Consider the following 22,891-nt stretch of genomic DNA (forward strand, 5'->3'; position numbering starts at 1 on the left):
CATAGCTGGGAAGTGTCTGAAGCCGGATTTGAACCCAGGACCTCTATACTTCCAGACCTGGCACTCTATCCACTGTGCTCCCTAGCTGCCTCTCATATCTACCATTTAATACTCTTATTCCCATATAATAATTTCTTTCTCCCCACCCCCACCCAATGACAATTCTGCCATAATTCTCCTCTCTCCCTTTTGTCTCTGCAGGCAGTTGGAGCTGTGCCTAGGGGAGGTGGAAAACTCACAACTCTTTGTGGGCATCCTGGGCTCCCGCTATGGATATGTTCCTCCCAACTATAATCTTCCTGATCATCCACATTTCCACTGGGTGAGGCAGCTGGAGAGAGCGAAGGGCATGTGGCAGGAACCAAGAATATGGGATCTGGGGCAGGGAAGAAGCATCTGGGTCTTGCAGGATTCAGAATTTCACAGATTGAGAGTTAGAAGGGACTCCATAGGTCCAACCCCCTCATTTTTACAGATAAATTCGTTAAGTGACTTGCCTTTAGGTTATTCAGTCTGGACTTGAATCCAGATCTTTTCATTTTGAGACCTAGGAATCTTCCAATTATGTGATGTTCCCTCTCTTGAGGATTTTGGGTAGATAATAAGGAGTTGAGACTAGGATGAAGGGCACATTTTGGAAGGGAGATATTAAAATGAGGGTTTCCTCTTAAGGGCTATGTGCCAACTGGATGGACAAGGTTAGATCTAACAGGAAAAGGCCTATTGACTTTATTTCTTAACCTCTGTAAAGGAAGATTATTAAAGGGATATGGGAGCCCCCTAGACCCTGGAATAAGGCCTTGGAAAAGAGAGGAATCCATTGGCCCTGAACAGAATTTTCTCTCCTTCCATCTCTCAGGTGAAAGATTACCCACCTGGCCGTTCTGTGACCGAGATGGAAGTAATGCAGTTCCTAAATCGAGGTTCCCACCAGCAGGGTGTCTCCCCAGCTTTAATCTACCTTAGAGACTCCAGCTTCCTCAGGTACCACATCTGTTGCTCACAGGATTCAGCTTCACAGAAGCCTGTTTTTTGTTCTTTGGGTACTGCCCCCTCTCTCCCACCTCAAGCATTCCTGACTACCTGTAGCATTCCTGAATGTGATGCTAGAGAAAGGAACATAAGGACAGGGAAGGGTGCATAGCTTCCCTTTATAGGCCCAGGATAGCCTTGGATTGGTAGACAGCCTATTTCAAAGCCTGGTGGTGTTCTATGGGATCTCCCTAATGAGAAGCTGGGTTCTGGTCTTACAACTTGGGATGGGGCATGTCTCTGCTTGGCCAGCTCTGTGCCCGATGGCTGGAAAATTGACTTTGCTTCTGAGTCAGATGAGGCGGCAGAAAGAATCTCAGACCTGAAGAGCTACCTGGACAAACAGGAGGGGGTCACCTGCCACAGGTAAGATGGGAGAGACACCACCTCTTATGGATTGGGAGTGGGGAGTAGAGAAGACCTGCCTCATGGATGGTCTGGAGGAAGGAATGGGCTCTCCGTGGGGCTCCTTCTGCCCACAGGTACTCCTGTGCATGGGGTGGGGTGGCAGCAGGCCGGCCATACGTGAAGGGACTTGAAGAGTTTGGACAGATGGTGTTACAGCACGTGTGGGAGCTGCTCCAGAGACTCTATGTACAGGTCAGTGAGGTCACCGGGAGGGTGTTGGTGGGGTGACACTCAGAAGACACCGTGGAGTTTGGGGCAAGGCAGCCATGGAGCAGATGCCAGGCTCTAGGGACAGAGGGTAGTCATGCCCTTCACCCTGAGTCTCGTGGAGCAGATGCCCAGCTCTAGGGACAGAGGGCAGCCATGCTTATCACCCTGAGAGTCTCTTCTCCATGCACCTCCTAGCCGGAGTCAAGTCTGGAAAAGACTGAATCTGCTCAGAACGATGACACCGTCCAGTCCGCCTTTCAGCAGCTACAGCATCCACCTAGTCCAGCTCGGCCCAGTCTCCTGAAGGACATTGTCCAGCAGCTACAGCAGCGCAGTGGTAGTTTGTGTCTAGTGACTGGAGAACCTGGACAGGGCAAGACAGCCTTCCTGGTACAGATGGGGTTGGTTTGGGATGATGGAAGGGTAGGAGGAGGGTGGTGGAGTTTGGGGATGCTGGAGCAAGAGAATGGAAGGAAGCAAGAGGCTAAGGAAAAGTCCTTGATTACAGCTTCTCTCCTTCCTGCCATAGTCATCCTTAGTATCAGCCCTACAGGCTCCCTTTGGGGCCACCAGAAGCTCCCAAGTGTTCTTCCACTTTGCTGGAGCCCGTCCTGATCAGAGCTACATCCTCACCTTGCTCAGACGCCTCTGTACTTACCTGCGCCATCAGCTACAGCATTCCAAACCCTTCCCAACTACCTACCGGTGAGCATTCCCCTTAGAATTTCTCATCCTGTGGACCATCACATCATCAGTTATGGGAATATTAAAAGTCATCCAACCCCCTCATTATATAGATGAGGAAACTGAGGTCCCAAGATAAGTAGCACAAATAGGAAGTGGCACCATTGAGGATTAAACCCCGGTCCAGAATTCTTTCCTCTTTGAGAGGCTTTTGTCTCTGCCTGCTTGCTGCACTCAGGTGTGCTGGACATGTCTTCTCTCTCCTTGCAGGGGACTGGTGTGGGAGCTACATACCCTACTTCCCAAATCTGCTCAGACCCTACGCTCTGGCCAGACACTAGTGCTGGTCATTGATGGAGCAGACCAACTAGGGGATCAAACTGGTCGTCTGATCTCAGATTGGATTCCAAAGAGCCTACCTCAGGTATATGCACAGAGATAGGGAAGTTAGTGGATGAAATAAGGAAGGGGAATTTGGGGATGACTTTGAATGGCTATGGGGTGCAAGGACTATCTAGCACCTCACTTTCTTCTCTCATCTCCCAAAGAAAGTCCATCTTGTGATGAGTATGTCAACAAGCACAGGGTTAGCAGATATCCTTCAGTGTCGCAGAGATGCTCACGTGGTGGCTCTAAGATCCTTGGAACCAACTGCCCGAGCCCAGTTGGTGAGACAGGAGCTGGCCCTGTATGGAAAACGGCTGGAGGAGACACCCTTCAACAATCAGGTTGGGAGTAGGGAACCCTTGGAATGATGGGATGAGTACAGAGGGAGCCTAGGGACTAGTGTAAGAGTGTCATCACTGAATATAATGATTGACCTGGAGGACCAGAACTTTCATGCCTTTTTCTTAGTAGTGCAGGTCTAGAAAAGGATTATTTTCAAGTAGATTGAAGTAATTTAAAAAGGGGACATTTAAAAAAGATGACTCTATGGATGGAGAGCCAAGCCTAGCAATGTGAGGTCCTGGGTTCAAATGTGGCCTCAGACACTTCCTAGCTGTGTCATCCTAAGCAAGCCACTTAATTTCAACTGTCTAACCCTTATTGCTCTTCTGTCTTGAACCAAGACAGAAGGTAAGAGTGGAAAAAAACAAAAAACAAAAAAAAGGAAATTGAACATATTTCCCTGACCATATTATTGTCTACAATTTAATAGCAATTACTTTCAAAATAAATAATTTTGTGATAAACTAACCATCATATCCCAGGGAAGGAAGACAAGGTCAGTAGACAAAATTTATATTCCCAAAAGAGATTTATGATATTCTTTATAGCCAGCAGAAGTCTTGGAAAAAGTGTTGACATTCTCAGACTACTGTGATTCTTCTGGTTCTCTCTTTTGGATAACCCAGAGACCTACTTTCCCTAATCAGCCTAGTGAGAGTGGAGGCCCCCAGGTTGCTTATTTGAGTTGTAGTGCCAAAGATGAGTCTTTTAGCTTTCCCTTTTTGTACTCAAAAGATTCCATCTGTGATGTTTCAGTGAAGTTTCAGTTTTCAGGTTTCTAGGGATTCTGGGGCACTCTTAGGCTGTATGGGAGGGCAGGCATTGGATTGGAGAGCCCATCTTTCTTAACTCTATTCAGGATATAGAAGCCCGTTATTTAGAGGAACTAGAGTACTTTGAAAGAAACTGCTTCATTAGGAATGCGATGAGCATTACTATATTTTGGGGAAATAGTTTCAGGGTATAAACAAAAAAATAGTGGCAAGCAAAAATTTGTATAATTAAGCAGGAGAATAAACCATTATTATGAACTCCTAGAACATTATCTTAATGAGTTTTCTTTGTTGCTAAATAGCTTTGATTATTACCAAGGGAAATAGTCCTGAGGCATGTGCTTTGGTGAAAGACAGTTGATCACCCAGCTGTGTGATCCTGGGCAAGTCACTTGACCCCCATTGTCTATCCCTTACCACTCTTCTGCCTTGGAGCCAATACACAGTATTGACTACAAGACGGAAGGGAAGAGTTTAATTAAAAAAAAAAAGAAAAGACAGTTGATCAACAAGTATTAATTAAGTACCTACTATGTGCTGGACATTCAATCATTAAGTGCTTTATTAAGCACTTATGTGCCAGGCACTCAATAAGCATTTACTAAACACCTACTATGTGCCAAGCTTGGTGCAAAGCACTGGGGTTACAAAGAAAAGCAGAAGACAGTCCTTACTCTCAAGGAGCTTATAGAATTCCAAAGAGCAAGCAAGTACTAGATAAGTTGAATATAAATTAGCAGAGGAAAGGCAGCACCATTAACAGGAATCAGAAAAGACGTTTTATAGAAATGGAATTTTAGCTGGGCCTTGAAGCCAGAAAAGTAAAGAACTACAAATTTTCCTTGATATATTTTCTAGTAAGCAATGTCTGTTCATTCAAAAGGATAACATTTACAGTTCTAGAAATTCTCAATAGCAAACCTAAGAAAAAGGAGGATAATAACGACATCAGAAAAGACGGCATATATTGCAACAATCATAGTCAAATTGACCCTAATGCAAGGATAAAAATGCTGCTTTGGCTCAGTAGCTATCTTGGGTTACCAGGTGGTGGTGATAGGAGTCCTGTTATGTCCTTCTCTGAGCAATTCCAGCACTGAGAAGCAACTCTTAAGTCCTCAGCTATTATGCTCCCGATGCCCAGCACAAGAAGCTTTTGGGCAGTAGAGGGGAGGTGTGTGGCAGTTAGATGTGCTTTAGGAGTTGAAGGAGAGGGCTGCCTCTTTGCTGTGCGAGTGGCTCAGAGTTGTGGTGGAAGGGATGTGGGAAGAGCAGAGTTTAGAGATGACCAGGAAGAGAGGTCTTTGATTTGGCTTCATCATCACCATCACCCATATCTCTCCAGATGCGGCTGTTGCTGGTAAAGCGAGGGGCAGCTCTGCCTCTTTACTTGCGCCTGGCCACCGATCACCTTCGTCTCTTCACACTGTTTGAGCAGGTCAGGTGCTTTCCATTTCCATAGCCATCGCTTTCCCTTCCCTCTACAACCAATAATCCACTCTCATTTTCCGACTTCAGTTCCCTCATTCCCAATCATTCATCTACCCTATTTCCTTAGCCTGTCTCTTAGCCTCTACTCTCATCCCCCGTTCTTTCTCCTACGTCCCCATCCCTCTCTGTGTCCCATGTCCACTCCTCACTCCTGTCCTTATCGCATCACATATATCAAATGAATAACCATCTTCTGATCCCTGGGCTCTTTCCTAGATGTCTGAGCAACTTCGGACATTACCGGCCACTGTGCCCCTACTACTACAGCATGTGTTGGGTGTCCTGGAACAGGAGCATGAGCCAGACATTTTGCCTCTTGCCTTAGCTGCCCTCCAGGTCACACGCAGCGGTAAGTCCTGAGGGGCTGGATGAATGAGGAGGCACTTGGGAGAAGGGTGGTTTGGGGATGCGCCTGTGGCTGTGTTAGCACCTGTGAGAGAAATGCTAAGAATTAATAGTGTATTTGGGGTGGTGGAAGGAGCACAGTCAGAATGAAGTTTGAAATGGGAGTAATCTCTTTGGGCATTTGAAGAGGCTTCTCTTTGTAGAAGAGATTTGGTTGGGTGAGAAATTTGAGACACTGTAGGCCTTGGGAATAGAAGAATTGGGGGGGGGCACCTTGTATGGGATTAGTAAAGGAGATGCCATGGGGACAAGAGGTTCAAGGTTTCCTGGATTGCAGGTCTCACAGTGGACCGGCTTCATGGAGTGATAAGTACATGGCGAGCACTATCCTCAGAGACTGTAGATTGGGCAGAAGCTATGGCTGCAAGAAACAAAGGAGACCCTTATCCTATGGGTCCCTTTACCTACCTCATCCAGAGTCTGCGCAGGTAATGGATGCTCCTGACAATCAGACCATGCTTGCCCCTCTAGGTATCATGTGCTCCTCATCCCATCTAAGAGCTTCCTTGCAGATCACTCTATCTCCAGTTCTGAACCCCTTTTTTCCAGGACAGAGTGAAACCCAGTTTTATATAAGGCCCCCTACAGTGTGAGGTGGTGCAGGTGGTTCCTTTGGCTTTGTCAAAATCTTCACTGTTTTTCTCCTACCTCTATTCCCTACTCTGGTCAGATTGTTGGGAGAGGGGTCTCTGGAACTTCCTGGAGCCCGGCTGCGCCTCCCTCCTGGGCCCTTAAGCTCAGCAGTTGAGCTTCGCTATAGGAAGAGACCTGGACTGAAGACCAAAGCACATGTCCTCATTGCAGGTGATCAGAATGGAGCACTCAGAACTGGGTTTGGAAAATCATATACCCCATGGGGCCTCAGATCAGATCCCCTCTTTCTAGGATCTGAATGGGTAGACAGATTTCTCATGTCCCAAAGGAAATTGTCCAGAGGTTGCTAAGGAACTCCCTATCCAGCGAGATGAGAAACAGAGGTGCTGGTTTTCAGTACCTGTCCTATATCTTAATTCCTTGGATGTTCCCACCATGCACCCTCATTCCCCCTTCAGTTCAGCTCTGGAAAATGTGTGACCCTGAAGCCTTGGGTACCTTCCATAACTGCCACCCTGAGGCCCTGAATGACCTGCCCTACCACCTGGTAAGTCATTCCCCTCACCCCATTACAACCCCTCTACCCCTTCTTTGATTCCCTGGGATCCTCTCACACCCCTCAACTCCCTACTTACTTCACTTCTCTTCCCTATACTACTCTGCAAGTTTACCATTCTGATCGCTTTTTCCTGGGCCAGGGTCTCAGCTGAGTAAATGTTGCTCTTCTTTACCATATCTACTGTGTATATCTAACCTCGATCTTGCTTGGCACTCCTCAGGTACAGAGTGGGAACCATTCCCTACTTGCTTCCCTGCTTACCAACCTCAATGTTACGGCTACCTACCTAGAACTGGGCTTGCTCTCCCAACTGGGAGAGGCCCATGCCTTATATGGTAAGTTAAGGATGGCTTCTTTCTATAAAAGGACCCAAGATCTGGATCCCCTAGGGACATAGGAAAAAGCAAGATCTTCTAACTTCTCTCTCCCAACCCAGAAGAGCCAATTAAGATTGTGAGATCCTTGAGGAAAAGGATTTTTTTTGTCTCTTTTTTTTTTGTTCCCAGTGCTTAGGCATGTAGTAGGTGCTTAATAAATGCTTGATTCATTGATTTTTGGATTGAGGAGGGGTCTGGTCTTGATGATACTCCTGGGAAGGATAGATAGGGTTTCTTTTCTACAGATAAACTCAGGGCCACAAAGAAGTCTTCTCCAGAGGCTTGGCCCCTGTTTCCTTTTTGATATAGTTTATTGTCTAGGCTTACTGCTCTTTTCCTTTGGTTCTGGATATAGTGGGATGAGATAGTGACTGTCCAGTGGATACTTGTTCCCTTGATTTTCCTTTCCCTTGGATAGCATCTTCAGTCCCAATGAGTGAGCCAGTATCCTCTGAGACAGATGTCATCGCATTCCACACATTCCTGAAGCAGCAATCCAGGCTCCTCACCCAGTATCCAGCACTGTTGACCCAGCAGGCAACCAACCAACCCTCCAACTCGCCTATCTACCAGCAGGTTCCAAAGCTGGCCCAGCGATGGTCCTCCCAGCCCATCTTGCGCTGGCTCAATAAGCCCCAGACCATGGGATCTCAGCAAAGGTATCATCACTCCCACTCTTTCATGAGTCTTTGCTGGGCCAGTTTTATCCAAGTAGCAGGCCTGGGAGGGTGAAGGTAGTTCATAGATAGGGGTAGCCTTGGTGGAAGATCAGGGGCATGAAGACTAGGGTCCTGGATGAGACAGAACTGAAGTAAATGATCATAGAGTTTATGATGAAGAAGGAACCCAGGATAGCCAGCATGTGGTTCAGAGTCTGGATCAAATGGGAAAGTTAGAGAATGTAGAATAGATTCATTGGAAGAAATGGCAAATGAGGCAGTCATGCTTGGATATACCTAAGAACTGCAAGAGTGCCTCAAATGATGAAATACAGAGTGTGTGGTCATGTTGGTGGCTAACGGATTTGGAACAAACATGGGCTTCCAGCAAGGGGGACAGCCAGCTTCCTGAGGACAAGGATACAAAGAAAGCCAAACTTTTCCAAGGAACTCCCATCCTAACAGAAGCAACAACATTTAAACTAGTAGATAACAAGAAACCTCACATTGATAGAGAGCTTTAAGATTTGTTTAAAGGCTGTATATTATCTTATTTGAGCTTCACAACAAATCTGTAAGGTAGGCTAACATCTATTTCTAAAGGGATTGAGTGAAGTTAATTAAGAAAGGCAAAGAACCTAGAAGTGAGAGTGTCAAATGACATCAATGTGGATGCTCCCATTATAGGGGATATATTGGAGAGGGAGGACTTGAGGCAGGGCTAGAGTCTTTTAAGGTGGTGGGAATGGATGGGTGATTTGGTGAGGGAGGCATAGAGAGAGACAATGGTGTCTATGATTTTAAAAAGGGGAGTGGCATCACCAGAAGCCTCAGAATTCAACTGATGATTCCTGGAGAGAGAGGCAATGATAGTAGGAAGGTAGAGAAGGCCCCTTCCTCACCAACTGGGGAAAGGGGTAAAATGGGAAAGGGAGAATGACAAGGATCTTGAGAGTCACTCAGTAGAGGGAAAAAGGAGGAAAGGACCAATAACTGAGGTACATATGAGAGATGGGAAAAGAGGGTACTTTGGACTGACAAAGGTACTTATTTATGTGACAGATGAGAGACAAACCTTAATCTCTGAGGAGGGACAGATGTATTAATTTTCATATCTGTATATTCAGATGTACATTCTGCTCACTCACCCTCCCCTTCCCCATCTCTGCCTCCCCATTCTCTATCATTCCCTTCTTAAATTTCCCCCTTCCCTTCTTTTTTTCCCCTTCCCTCCCCCTCTTCCTTTTCTCTTCTCTCACACTTCCTTTATAGTTCCAGCCTGTCTCTGGTACCTTCCTCGATGCCTACAGCTGTGAGTCTTTCCCCCAATGGACAGTGGGCAGTTGTGGCTACTGCCAGTGGGATTGTTCATCTGCTGGACACACGTACTTGGCAGGTAGGAGGGCCACGGAAGGAAGAAGTGAAGAAGCTAGAGGAATAGCAAGTCCTTCAGGATGATGGCCTCACAGGCTACCTGTATGGACCAAATGATAACTAAATTCATCCTGAGATGAGGCCACTCCTACCTTTTCAACATATTCATCCCTAGAATCCAGGGGACAAAGGGCTTTTAAAGACAATTCATTAGTCAGTGAAAGTGATTGAACAAGTGTCAAATAAGTGTTAAACACCTTTAAAAGACTATAGAAGGGGCAGCTAGATGGCTTAATAGATTGAAAGTCAGGACTAGAGGCAAATGATCCTGGGTTCAAAAATAGGAAGTCAGACACTTCCTAGCTGTGTGACCTTAGGCAAGTCACTTAACCCTCATTGCCTAACCCTAACCCCTCTTTCTGCCTTGGAACCAATATGCAATATTGATTCTAAGACAGAAAATAAAGATTAAAAAAAAAGACCATAGAAAGATTCAAAGGAGAGTAAGGTATGGTTCCTGCATTCCAGGGCCTTATGAAGAATAGCATAGGACCACAAAAAAGATGATGAATAGTACTATAGGATAGTATAGCAAGGATGTATAATTTCAGTACTGGGTGGGTATTCCTTTTACTGATGCAGATCATGACTTTGTACCTTCTTTGTGTATTTTTTGGATGCCTTTTTCTTTTTTTAGATCACTGTCACTCTTAAATGAATTCTCCACTTTACCCCCACTCCCACCCCAAATTCCCAGGTCTTGTAAAACCCTGAAAATAATCCTTCTGAGGTGTTATGGCCCATCACCACATTGTTCTTTGGCAAGCCTTCTGGTGATGAACTGCTCCAAACTTAGCTAGGCTGGTCCTCAGGATTCAAATGAATTCAAGTGGACATAAGTCAGATGAAGTTCTATGGTAGTTCCACCTGTTTGAGTGGAGGGGACAATGTTGAGGGGACAATGAGTAGATATGGCTGGCCAGACTAAAGGATTCATTTAAGTGAGAGAGAAGACTAGCAAGTAGGCATGTCCCAAGGCCCTGGTTCAGGTTTTCATGACCCCTGTAACTTAAAAGAAGACCCAGGAGGGGCAGCTAGGTAGCACAATGGATAGAATGCTAAGCCTGGAGTCAGCTAGAGATCTGGGTTCACATTTAGCCTCAGATACTTTCTGGCTGTGTGATCCTGGGCAAGCCATTTGACCCCTATTGCCTAGCTCTCTTTTGCTGCTCTTCTGCCTCAGAATGGATACTTACTGGGGCAGCTGGGTAGCTCAGTGGATTGAGAGCCAAGCCTAGAAATGGGAGGTCCTAGGTTCAAATCTGGCCTCAGCCACTTCCTAGCTGTGTGACCCTGGGCAAGTCACTTGACCCTCATTGCCTAGCCCTTACCACTCTTCTGTCTTGGAACCAATACACAATATTGATTCCATGATGGAAGGTAAGGGTTTATTTAAAAAAAAAATAATGGATACTTAATGATTCTAAGGCAGAGGGTAAGGACTTTTATAAAAGAGAGAGAGAGAGAAAGAAAACCCAACTGGGCTGAGAATCCCTTTATTAGGCTAGTCATCTGAGTTCAGAGGAGCTCAGAGTGCCCTGGGTTAGAAGTATACAGAGTTAACAAGCTATCTCAGATACCTTTTTTGGTTGGGATCAGAAATTGGGAATGTGAGAGAAAGAGGGTGAGCCAAGCAGAACTTTGGTGTATCTACAGGAGGAGAAGTCCATAGTGAGTGGCTGTGATGGAATCTCATCTTGCCTCTGCCCCTCGAATTCGACTGTCTTCCTCGCAGCCTCAGATGGTCTCCTGGAACTCTGGGACCTTCAGGGGGGCTGGCGGTAAGGCCTCCAGGGTGCCCAGACACCCCTCTTGGTTCTTATTAATACAATCCTCCCTCACTTTTGGCCTTTCCTTCTCTAAGGTCTAAGCTGCAGTCCCCTCAAGATTGATAGTGGGAGGGTGCCAGGGTTTGGGGGGAAAGAAGCAGTAGAGCCAGAGAGCTCAGTGAAATGAGGGGAGACCCACAGCACTGACTTGAGTTTCTTGGGCTCAGAGTGTTCCAAACCAAAGCCCACCAGCTCCAAATCACTGACTGCTGCCTGAGCCCTGATCACCGACTGCTGGCCACTGTGTCCCTGGATAGACATCTGAAGGTAAAATTGAGAATCTCAGGTTAAAGGTGGAAAAATACCTAGTTGTCATAGGGGATAACAAATTGATTAGGAAATAGTCCTGCAGAGTTTGGTCTCTCAGTTCAGAATGAATTGCTTTCCCTTAGACAGACCCAAGTGGCTGCCAACTGACTTGATGGGGGGGGGGGGGGGGAGGGAGTTAGGGAGACATGGGGTTGGATAGAATGTCCTCTGGGTCCTCTTAGCACTCATATTAATAAGATGTGTCTGGAGGTGAGGGCCCTGGAGTCCAGTGCATCTTCTTTAATCCCTGTTCTTCCTGTGAGCAGCTGTGGGACACGGTCCACGGGAAGCTGGCCTCCCAGCACTTGTCACAGAAGCCCCTGAATTGTGTTGCCTTTCACCCTGAGGAGCAGGTGATCACCACAGGAAACTGGGCCGGGTGCCTTAGTGTTCTGAGACTGGACAGCCTCACAGTGACCATGGTGAGAAAATATTAGCCATTGTGGGCCCAGGGAGGGGATGGAAGAACAAGTCTGGATGGAGAAGAGTGGATCTGAAGGCCTGGTCTATTTAAGGGGTATATAAAACTTCTCCCATGATGTACTCTTTCCTCCTAACTTTATAGGAACTCAAAGGCTCAGAGTCCTCGGTCCGTGCTGTGACATTTGCTCCTTCTGGAACAGTCTTGGCTGCCAGCCATCTGGATGGCACTGTTGAACTGTGGGCTTGGCAGAAGGGAGCACAACTGGCTTCTTTCCCTGCCCACCTGGGATATGTTGCTTCTGCTCTCTTCCTGCAATCTGGACGCCAGATGCTGACTGCTGGGGAGGATGGCAAGGTCAGCCCAGAGATGGCCCAGAGGGAGGGTTGGGGAGAAGACACCCCCAAGAGGGATATGAATTTTCTGTGGGCCTTGGGGATGTTGGGGAGAAGTAAAGTAGAATCTTTGACTCCCTTTCTATTGAGGAAATATCTCTGGAATTTTAGTAGGAGAATCTCTGTGGAGGTGTACCACTGAGTGGGAAAGACCTTTGGGGTGACAGACAGGTTTGGGAGAGTGTCTTTGTTGGAGAAAGTGACTCAAGGGAAATGGAGTCTGTGGTCAAGGGCAGGGTTTGTTCTAAGTGGGTGCCCAGTATTTGGCAGCATTTGTGTTAAGGACCTCTGAAAGGAAGAATCTCTGATGTATGTGTTTGGAGAGCAGCTTTCTCTATGTATTGGATAATCTGTTGGCTTTGCTTTTCATATTGGGTTGTAGGTACAGATGTGGTCAGGATCCTTGGGCCGTCCCAAGGGGACTTTGGGTTCCTTGCCTCTCTCACCTGCCTTGTCTGTGGCTATCAGTCCAGATAGGGCTTTTGTGGCCGTTGGTCATCATTCAGATGGTATCAGAATCTACAGGACCTCTTCAGGTATTGGGATTTGGGGGTGGCAAGAGAAATGAATCGGGAAAGGACAGAAATTATTTGGCATAGGAGCTCAAGGAGAGGTCAAGCTTTGGGTCTCATTCTAAGCTGCTCTCTATTTGTCTAGGTACTGAGGAGGGTCAATGCCCAGTGTCAGATGCGGCAGTGTCTACACTGGCCTGGTTAAATCCCAAAGTCCTGGTGAGTGGTGGAGAAGATGGGAATCTTCAGTGCTGGATGCTTGCATATGTAACCCCCCACCGTCTCTGGCTCTTACCTGCACACCAGAAGGCTGTACTGGGCTTAGCCACTTCCCAGGAACTCCTTGCTTCTGCCTCAGGTATGCCAAAGAAATTGACAGAGAAAATAGTCATGGGCCAGGCATATGATATCTAGAATAGTCATAGATATGAGGGCCAGTCCAACCCTGGAAACCTATTCTTGGTTCCCATCAATTAGGTGGACTTATACTAATGGGAAGAGGTTAGTTAGCTTTGGCAAAGAGAGAGAGCTCTTCCTCTAAAGCAAGAAGGTAGAAATCAAGATGAAGGGATAGGAGGCTCTTCATGCCCCAGGGGCCTCATTCATCTCAGTGGAGGAAGGGGCTTTGTCATCTGCTAAGAACAAAATAACATTGGCAGCTGGCACTGAGCATTTGAGGAGAAATTCTGGAAAAGTCACTGTACTGTCAATGACTAAAAGAACTGCCAAGTTGTGATGAAGATCAAGTTAAGTGGGATAGCATCAATACTGATAGAGGGTAGATGTTACCTGTAATGTGTTCTTAGCACTTAATTTGATGTACTATAAAATATCTTCTGTGGGCTTAACACTCGTGTGTCTTATCTTTGAACCTCAAAGCCTAGCTACAGTGCAAATCTGTGTTCTTCCCAGTTGCCTCCACAGAACTCCAGTCTACTTTGTCCAATTCAGTTTATTTCAGTTTCATCTATTTTGTATGCAGAATACTGTGTGAGGTTCTGGAGGAGAACAAAGTTTGGATAAGTCATAGTTCCTGACCTAGCAGTCAGATATGACATAAACACAGATAGCTATAATACAGAATAATACCCAACTATTACATGCATATGTAAAGAAGCATAAAATACTTCTGGAGGTCATATGGGAAATGGTTATTATTGTCCAAAGGTTTAGGGAAGGCTTTGTGAAAGGGGTATTTGAGTTGAATTTGTAAAGATAGATGGAATTTCTGTAAATGAAGGAATAGGGGAAATTCATGTTGGATCATTGCCTCCAGTCTATCCTTGCTTCCCATACCTTTAAATCTTTTCTCAGTCCCTAGATACTAAGCACACAGTTGTCTTTCTTTGTCCCTACTCTCTTTTCCTCTTTCTGTTGCCTACTGCAGAGGACTTTACCGTGCGGTTGTGGTCACTACAGTTTCTGACCCAGCCAAATTTGGCAAAAAAGCTTCACCCTGGTAGAGAGCTCCGTGGGCACACAGGCCCCGTCACATGCTGCAGCTTCAGCCCTGATGGGGGCATCCTAGCCACGGGTAGCAGGGATCAGGTAAGCTTCAAAAGAATGGCTCCTGGGCCTCTCCACCATCCACCCTTGCTCTGCCATACTAGACCACTGGAGCCTGCTGACATTATTGAATTCCTCAACTCTTACCCATGAGTTTCCATAACACCAACACCAAACAAACCAGTTCTAAGTTTTTCTCAAGCTAAAGTTTAACTGCTCCAATTTCTTCAGTTTTTATCAAAATACAAAAGAAAAACAAAAATAAAGAGGTATTTTTTTTCCAGATGGTAAATTTGACCCTTGTAAAATGAGGGATGCTAAAGGACATTTCACACATCTATTAAGAGAGATTATTCCAAAATGGAACCAAATACTTCTAGAATAGGATGATTTCCCAAGCTCTCATGTTTAATTTATTTTCTCTCAAATCTCAGATACTTTAGAGAAGTTCATTTGATATTGAACTACATATCTATGTCTACATTTATATCTTACATATAATATATATCTAATCTGTTGCCCTGTTTTGACTATTCTGTGTGGTTTGGGTCCTGAATATCTGCTTTGGTTTACTTTCCTTCCTTCCACACTATATCTGTTTTACCCTTTTGTCTGTCTCTTATCTCATCTTAGCACACCTGTCCCTTTGTTGTTATTCTTACTTTGACCTTAATCCTAATGTCTCTTTCTCACAGAGCCTTTTGTGTTGGGATGTAAGGATGCCAGAAGCTCCTGTTGTGATGCATTCCCTCCCAGCTTGTCACCGTGACTGGGTTACTGGCTGTTCCTGGACCAAGGATGCCATGCTAGTAAGTGGGAAATCCTTTTGGTAGGACAAATGTCAGGCTCCCTAACCCCTTCAGCCATTCCCTCTATAACTTGGCCCACGATTTTCCATCATTTCCATGAAGTTTATAAATTGGTCAGTAATAATGAATAGTATTACCTCCCATGGGTTCATAATGGAAGGGCATGCTCAGATAGAGTAACTAGCTATATGTCTTCTATATGGTGGCATCATACAGTGGGCATTAAATGGATGATGATCTAGGGCTGAAATGCAGCAGTTTTGTCTCCAAGTCTAGAGCCTCCCATGACTTCTTTGAATAAGGGAAGGAAGAGAAGGTAATAAAAATTTATATGTACCAGGCAGTGTGTTAAGTGGTTTTTTTTTTTAATATTATTTCATTTGATCCTTTCAACAACTCTGCAGGGTAGATGTTATTATTATCCCCATTTTACAGTTGAGGAAACTGAGGCAAATAATTACGTGACTTGCTCAGAGTTGTACAGCTAGTATTTGTCTAAGAGTAGATTGGAACTCGGTCTTCCTGATTCCAGGCCCAATGCTTGAGATAATCAAAGTACTCTTCTAGGAATCCATTTGTTCCTACTCCCACCTCTAGGTGGCTATCTTTTTTCTTTTTGATTGATATTTTGTTTTTATGTTAGTCATATCCTGATAAACTATTCCCAACCATGAGCCTTTTCCCTTGTCACAGAGGACAGTTAAAACCAACTGACCAGCAAGCATTTATTAGGCACCTACTGTGTGACAGACTTTGTTCTAGTTGTTGACTAAAATCCATTCTAATGGGGGAGATTGAAAATGCACATGTAGGTATATACAGAACACAACAGAGCAAAAAACTATGTCCTTGGTGTCATGGGGGGGGAGGGGGAGAGTGGGAAGGGATGGGGAGACCAGGAAAGGTCACATGCAGAAGGTAGCACACAAGCTGAGTCCGGAAAGAAGCTAAGGACTCAACAAGGGCAGAGGTGGGTAGGAAAAATATGCCAGGCATGCAAGTCGGTACAAAAATATGGAGACTGGAGATGGAATATTATGGGGGGAGAACAGCAAGCTGGCAGGTATGGCTAGACCACAAAATATGTACAGTGGAATTTTAAAGAAGACTAGAAAGGTAGACTAGGGCCAGATTATGAAAACGCTTTAAATGTCAAACAGGCATTTATATTGTTCATAGAAGTATTCAGGCATCCTTGGAGTTTGTCAGCTTAAGGGGGTAATGAGGGTGGATCTGCACTTGAGGAAAATCACTGGTGACAGTGTAGAAGATGAATTGGAGTGGGGAGAGACTTGAGGCTGAGACACCAATTAGGAAGCTATTGTGATAGTCCAGGTGAGAGATAACGAAAGCCTGAACTAGGATGGTGGTTATGTGCATGGAGAGAATGTAGTCTGTGAGAAATGTGATGAAGATAGAGGTCACCGGATTTAGCAGCTGATTGGATGTGTAGGGTCAGCACTGAGCTTGAGTACCTGGAAGACTTAGGGCTAGTAGTATTCTCAATAGTAATTGGGAAGTTTGGAAAAGAGTTCTGGGGAAAATATGATGAGCTTTATTTTGGACATGTTGAGTTAGAGATGTGGAATATCCATTTTGAAAAATGTCCAATGGGTTGGTGGTGATGTGGATCTGAAATACAGGAGGGGCTGGATCCAGACATATAATCTGGGAGTCATCTGCTTAAAGATAATCATTGAACCCATGGGAGCTAAAGAGGTTATCAAATAAAAGTATGTAGAGAAGAGAAGAGGCCACAGGGCAGGGCCTCCAAGTATACTGACAGTTTGTAGATAAGACAAGGATGGTTTATCAAGAGACTGAGAAGGAGCAGTTATGTAGGAGAAAGACTGCAGGAGAACACAGTCATAAAAACTCAGGAAAGAGAAGAGAAAATATCCAGAAGGAGATAGCACAATACTAGTGCTAAGTCATATCAACACACACTTATTAAGCATCTTCTGTGTGCCAGACACTGTGCTAAGTAAGCACCGTGTCAAAGACAGGCAAAAGACAGACCCTGCCATCAAAGAGTTTGTAGTTTAATGGGAGAGATGACACACAACTATGCACAAACAAAATATAGACAGGAGAAAATGGAGGCAGTAGCATTACAGTAATCAGGAAAGGCTTCTTGTATAAGATGAGATTTTAGATAGGACTTGAAGGAAGGCAGCAGATGAAAATAAAGAATTCTGGCCACGGGGACGTTGATTAAAGATGCCTCGAGGTAGGAGATGGGAGCATCTTGCTCAAGAACATAAAGAATACATGGTGGGTAGTAAGGTGTAAGGAAATGGGAAAGGCAGAAGGAAAGCCAAATTATGATGCTATTTAAAAGCCAAAGGATTTTATATTTAATCTTGGAGGTGACGGGGAGCCACCAGAGTTTGAGGGCAACTAGGAGGCACATTGGATAAGGATGCAGGACCTGGAGTCAGCAAAATTCATCTTCTCTGAATTCAAAGATGTTTACTAGCTAGGTGACCGTCTACATGTCACTTAACTTTGTTTATCTCCATTTCCTCATCTATAAAATGAGCTGGAGAAGGAAATAGCAAACCACTCCTGTTTCTGCCAAGAAAACCCTAAATGGGGTCACAGTCAGACACAACTGAAAATGAGTAAATATCAAGAGTTTTCTGAAGAGCCAGGCCTAGAGATGGGAGGTCCTAGGTTCAAATTTGGCCTCAGACACTTCCTAGCTTTGTGACCCTGGGCAAGTCACTTGACCCCCATTGCCTAGCCCTTACCACTCTTCTGCCTTGGAAGATAAGGTTTAAAAAAAAAAGTTTCCTGAATATAGGGGGAGTGATGTGGTCATCCCTGTGTTTTAGAAAGATCAGTTTGACTGGTCATTGGAAGATGGGCTGGAGCCAAAGAGGCATAAGGAAGATAGACCAACCCACTGGTTATTGTGTTAGTCCAAATATGGGGTGATATGAGCCTGCACTGGAGCGATGATAGACAAGTCAATAGAAGGGAGACATATGTGAGAGATATTATGAAAGTAAAATTGACAGGCTTTAGCATGTCTATGGGGGATGAGAGAGTGAGGAGTCTAGGATGACACCTATTTTGTGAGACTGGGTGACTTGGCAGGAAAGTTAGGAAGAGAGTAAGAAAGTGTCAGTGTCAGACAACATATACAACAAGAAATTACACACTTATCAAAGGAAAGGAAGGAGAAGTGTATATCCACCTTTACCAACCCAGGGCCAAGGGTGGTTATTACAGTGTTACATTTGGTTTCTTTTTAATGTTGTTTTGACTTCACTAGAGCCATCAGGCATATACAGGATCCCTCATTTATCGCAGGAGTTCCAGGCATTATATTTATTTTATTATTTATCTGTATTTTAAAGCTTTATAAACCCTTCCCCCTCTCCCATAAACCTTTTCCACACTTATTAATCTAAAGTCAGTGCCCAGGATACAGAACACAGCACTGTGATTGGTCGCCTTTCATTCCATCGGCCAATAGTGTGCTGTGATAAGTGTAACTCCCTGAAACAGAATTCGATATTTTTTTTAAAAACCCTTGATACAGTGAACCGCAATGTAGCGAGGGATGACTGTATTGCTTTCCTACTTCTTCTATTGGCTTCACTCTATCAGTTCACGCTAATCTTCCTGTTTCTCTAGATTCCTCATGTCTGATTTATATGGCATAGTATTGGTTCAGTACATTCACACATCCTGGTGTTTCATGCCCCAATGGATTAGCAGCCACATTTTCAGGTTCTAGCTAGCCCTTTACCCACACAGATGGATGGCTGGGCAGGCAGACATCTAGTATTCTGCCAAATCAGAATGGCACCCTGAAAGGGGCTGAAGACAGGCTGTACCTCCAGCCCTGGGGCTTCTAGATAGCCTCTGCCAAATAAAATCAAAAGACGGAATGTCCTTCATCGATGACCTCTTAATTCGCAGCTCTCCTGCTCCAATGACGGTTCTGTACGGCTGTGGGACCCTGTATCCGGCCAGCAGCTTGGCCAGTTTCTGGGTCATCAGAGTGCAGTGAGCACTGTGGTGGCTGTGGTAAGGAAGGAATGATGGGGTGGGCTTCATGATGGGGAAATGAGCATGGGGGGGGGGGGTGAGGGCTAAGGTAGAATTGGGACAATCAAATGACTTGAATATTTTGTCTGAGTTATATAGGTTAGTCAGTCAGTAAGCATTTGTTAAGCACTGACTACATGTCAGGCCTTTGGCTATATACTGGAGATAGAAAGAAAGCTACTCGGTGCTCTCTAGAGGCTGCTTTGTGTGGGTAAGGAGGTAGGAGTGAAGGGTCTGGGAAGAAGGGGCAAGGAATGCTTTTCTTAAAATTATTTTTATTAGTTAATCTAGAATACTTTTCCATGGTTACAAGATTCATGTTCTTTCCCTCACCTCTCACCAATTCCCTCCCGTAAAGGGATGCTTTCTAGGAAGAAGGGTGATACATCGGAAGTGAGCTAGCTGATTGGGGGCAGCTGGGTAGCTCAGTGGATTGAGATCCAGGCCTAGAGATGGGAGGTCCTAGGTTCAAATTTGGCCTCAGACACTTCCCAGCTGTGTGACCCTGGGCAAGTCACTTGACCCCCATTGCCTAGCCTTTACCGCTCTTCTGCCTTGGAACCAATACACAGTATTGATTCCAAGATGGAAGGTAAGGGTTTAAAAAAAAAAAGTGAGCTGATTACAGAATTGTTATGTTGAGCCACTTAACTACCTCCCTAGATTTGATTACTTATTCCATACCATTTAAACTGAACACTGTTACCTAATTCATTCCCCTCTCTTGCTGGAATGGGTGTGTGAGTGGTGAGACAAGCTATGGCAAAATCCACACATAACCTCCCCTCACCATAACCATGATTTTGATGGTGGGGGGTGGGGGGATGGAGCAGGAGGAGCACGTAGTATCTGTGGACCGAGATGGAGTCCTAAAAGTGTGGAACCTCCGTGGTGTGGAGCTGACAAGTATTCCTGCCCACTCTGGACCCATCAGCCACTGTGTGGCCATCCAGGAGCCTCGTACAGGTAACAGAACTCCCTCCCTTCATCTCTGTTCTTTTCTTTGGCCCTTTGCCTAACCTCCTCCAATCATCTCCATCTCTTCTCATCAGCTGGACAGCCTGGGTCAGAGCTCTTGGTCATAACTGTTGGCCTGGATGGGGCCACACGGCTGTGGCATCCACTGCTGGTGAGTCCCCGGTGGGGGCTGAGGGAAAGGGGGAAGATAAAGCCTCAACCATGGTTGTGTGGGTTATTTGCCATCTCTGTTGCCCCGTAGGTGTTTCAGACACATACTCTTCTAGGACATAGTGGTCCAATCATTTCTGCTGCAGCCTCAGAGACCTTGGGTCTTCTGCTGACCGCCTCCAAAGATGGCTCAGTGAGGCTCTGGCATGTGCCGAAAGAAGGTAAGTGTGGAGCTGGGAGTCAGGTGGGAGCTTGAATCCCTTCTCTCACTCCAACTCTGGCTCCCCATATATGTCTCTACATACTATTTACGTGCTTGTTAATTGTTACATTTGGACACTACAGACACTCCCCAGCAAACACTCAATCAGAACCCTGACGGCCTATTTCCCAAAAAGGTTCGATTCACTATTGCACAGTAGTATGTGATCTCTCATCATTTGTCTTGCTCTTCCTCTCCAGATGACACAGGTGCTGGTGAAAGACCCACAGCCATTACTGCTGTGGCCTGGGCTCCTGATGGTTCTCTGGCAGTGTCTGGCAGCCAGGCTGGGGAGCTAATCCTATGGCAGGATGCCAAAGCTGTAGCCAGAGCTCAGGTGAGTAGGGGTGGCATCTGTTTTGTGGGGGGGCCATCCCAGGCCTTAGTGCTTAGTAATGTGCCCTTGGAGTGGAAGTTGGGCCTATGTTTGAAAGGGAGGGGGGTCTGGGAAGGCTGGTTCCAGACTCAAGATACCGAGTTCATCTTGTGATCTATACCAGGTCCCTGGCCGAGTCAGTGCACTGTGCTGGATCTCTCCACAAACTTTCTTTGCCCTGATCAGTGACAAAAACCTCATCAAGTGGCAGGTGAAAAAGGAGGGTCTCCTGCTCGACATTTTCAGGTGAAATGGAGTAAACAGGGGCAGCAGGGGCTTTAATCACTGACCAAAGGAGAACTCGGTCAAATCATTACCTCCAAAAAATTGGATGAAATATTCCTGAAAGATTTTAATTGCTTTCATTCAGTCCTGTGTGATCCAGGGGTGGGTTCTGATAGAATATGATAGGATTTAGACAATTTCCTCCTCTCTATTAATTTCCCAGCCTGGGCCATGATCTTCAACTGAACCAGCAGGATTCACACAATCTGTTATCTGGTATGGACTTGGCCCCAGATAGATGCTCTCTCATCTTAGCAAAGCCACTTTTGGGGATGTTACTGAAAGTAGATTCTACTCCCTCTGAATTCTGGTAAGATCTTAAGTACTTCCTTCTTCCCAAGTTGGGCTATGAGTGGGAAGAACCTTCTGGATATGAAGGTTTTATCTAACTTACATAGCCCAAGCCTCCTTTCTCTAAAGCTGATCTTGCTAAGGAGTCATGAATACAGATCTACTGGGTCATGAGAAAAGGTTCCAAATTCTATCTCTGTTTCTTTCATCCTAGGCACAAACTCTCTCTTCATAGCCTCACCCTATTTTCTACCCATGAGGAACATGGTGTTTTCTCCCTGGACACTCTGAGAAATGTACTATCTATCCATGTAAGTTTTGCATGTGTGGCTAAATGCTTTTCTGAATATAAGCTCCTTGAAAATATGAAAAGTATGGATAGTTTGATTATCTGTATTTGTATCCCAGCACCTAGAATGCTGTCTGGCTTCTGGATTGATAGACAGGTGCGATTCATTGATCTTTTTACATTCATGCTATGTGCCCAATTATACAAAGTTTCTTGGAGACAGATACATTTTCTGTTTTGCCTAACTTAGGTACTTAAATGTTGGTTTCTTTGGTATAGCTAAGGTTAGCAGATGGCTGTAGTTCAGAGAATCCTTCAGATAAACTATAACTGAATTGGAGGTAAATTGGCTGATTGGTAGTATGTACACACACACGCGCGCGCACACGCACACCTGTACGTCTTCCCATCTGTCCCTCAATAGCAGCAGACAGAATCATCAGTACTGGAGCACATAAAAGATTTTGATCTACAACTGGAAAATCCCAGAGGAACTCCACTGTGGATAACTCAAGCCAAGCCTGAGTCTGGTAAGCTGGCAAAGGATCCAAGGGAGCAGAGACCTGACGGGGAAGAGGTGCATGCTGGGAGTCTGGTGGCTTGCTTAGGTTTTAACTCTGCCCTGGGAATGGCAGACTCTGCTTTTCTATGTGCCAGCTCAGAAGGGGTTCTTTGGAACATGGCAGAATGTACCCCTGAGGGAGACTGGGTCACTGACAACATATGGCAGGACACAGAAGAGGAATTTGATTTCCCAAAGTTGAAAACACAATACTCCAAGAAGGTGAGATTAGACACAAAGTGAGACAGGTTGGTGATAGGTAGGGCTGTGGAGGAGCTGAGGATGCCTCTCTCTCTCTTTAGATTCATTCTGGTTCAGTCACAGCCCTCCATGTGCTCCCTAAAGTGCTACTGACAGCCTCCGAGGACCGAGATGTAAAGCTTTGGGAGAAACCCAACCTACAGCTGGTGAGCATGACAGTATTTATGAGAAAACAGAGACTTGAATGGCACAGGGAGGGAAAAACTTAGTATTATGGCCAGCTCTATAAATCCTATAAT

The 22,891-nt window shown here is 45.4% G+C and overlaps 1 protein-coding gene across 1 annotated transcript in view; it reads left to right on the top strand.

Annotated features, from left to right (window-relative positions):
• Window positions 1-22,891, top strand: part of TEP1 (telomerase associated protein 1) — a 53,014-nt gene that overhangs the window by 29,589 nt on the left and 534 nt on the right. The window contains exons 21-55 of the mRNA XM_056809965.1: window positions 202-322; window positions 860-984; window positions 1,285-1,398; window positions 1,515-1,632; window positions 1,846-2,040; window positions 2,180-2,355; window positions 2,605-2,758; window positions 2,883-3,062; window positions 5,182-5,274; window positions 5,544-5,676; window positions 6,010-6,160; window positions 6,403-6,536; window positions 6,785-6,873; window positions 7,106-7,220; window positions 7,681-7,921; window positions 9,194-9,317; window positions 11,012-11,136; window positions 11,352-11,451; window positions 11,760-11,915; window positions 12,059-12,271; window positions 12,692-12,845; window positions 12,967-13,179; window positions 14,209-14,369; window positions 15,023-15,136; window positions 19,070-19,177; window positions 20,032-20,164; window positions 20,251-20,327; window positions 20,418-20,547; window positions 20,789-20,925; window positions 21,089-21,210; window positions 21,413-21,559; window positions 21,755-21,851; window positions 22,254-22,359; window positions 22,465-22,613; window positions 22,694-22,798. Coding sequence (XP_056665943.1) covers window positions 202-322; window positions 860-984; window positions 1,285-1,398; window positions 1,515-1,632; window positions 1,846-2,040; window positions 2,180-2,355; window positions 2,605-2,758; window positions 2,883-3,062; window positions 5,182-5,274; window positions 5,544-5,676; window positions 6,010-6,160; window positions 6,403-6,536; window positions 6,785-6,873; window positions 7,106-7,220; window positions 7,681-7,921; window positions 9,194-9,317; window positions 11,012-11,136; window positions 11,352-11,451; window positions 11,760-11,915; window positions 12,059-12,271; window positions 12,692-12,845; window positions 12,967-13,179; window positions 14,209-14,369; window positions 15,023-15,136; window positions 19,070-19,177; window positions 20,032-20,164; window positions 20,251-20,327; window positions 20,418-20,547; window positions 20,789-20,925; window positions 21,089-21,210; window positions 21,413-21,559; window positions 21,755-21,851; window positions 22,254-22,359; window positions 22,465-22,613; window positions 22,694-22,798 — 4,810 coding nt within the window. The remainder of the gene's footprint in view (window positions 1-201; window positions 323-859; window positions 985-1,284; window positions 1,399-1,514; window positions 1,633-1,845; window positions 2,041-2,179; window positions 2,356-2,604; window positions 2,759-2,882; window positions 3,063-5,181; window positions 5,275-5,543; window positions 5,677-6,009; window positions 6,161-6,402; window positions 6,537-6,784; window positions 6,874-7,105; window positions 7,221-7,680; window positions 7,922-9,193; window positions 9,318-11,011; window positions 11,137-11,351; window positions 11,452-11,759; window positions 11,916-12,058; window positions 12,272-12,691; window positions 12,846-12,966; window positions 13,180-14,208; window positions 14,370-15,022; window positions 15,137-19,069; window positions 19,178-20,031; window positions 20,165-20,250; window positions 20,328-20,417; window positions 20,548-20,788; window positions 20,926-21,088; window positions 21,211-21,412; window positions 21,560-21,754; window positions 21,852-22,253; window positions 22,360-22,464; window positions 22,614-22,693; window positions 22,799-22,891) is intronic.

This window comes from Monodelphis domestica, chromosome 1 (genome assembly GCF_027887165.1).
Source record: "Monodelphis domestica isolate mMonDom1 chromosome 1, mMonDom1.pri, whole genome shotgun sequence".
Lineage (NCBI taxonomy): Eukaryota > Metazoa > Chordata > Mammalia > Didelphimorphia > Didelphidae > Monodelphis > Monodelphis domestica.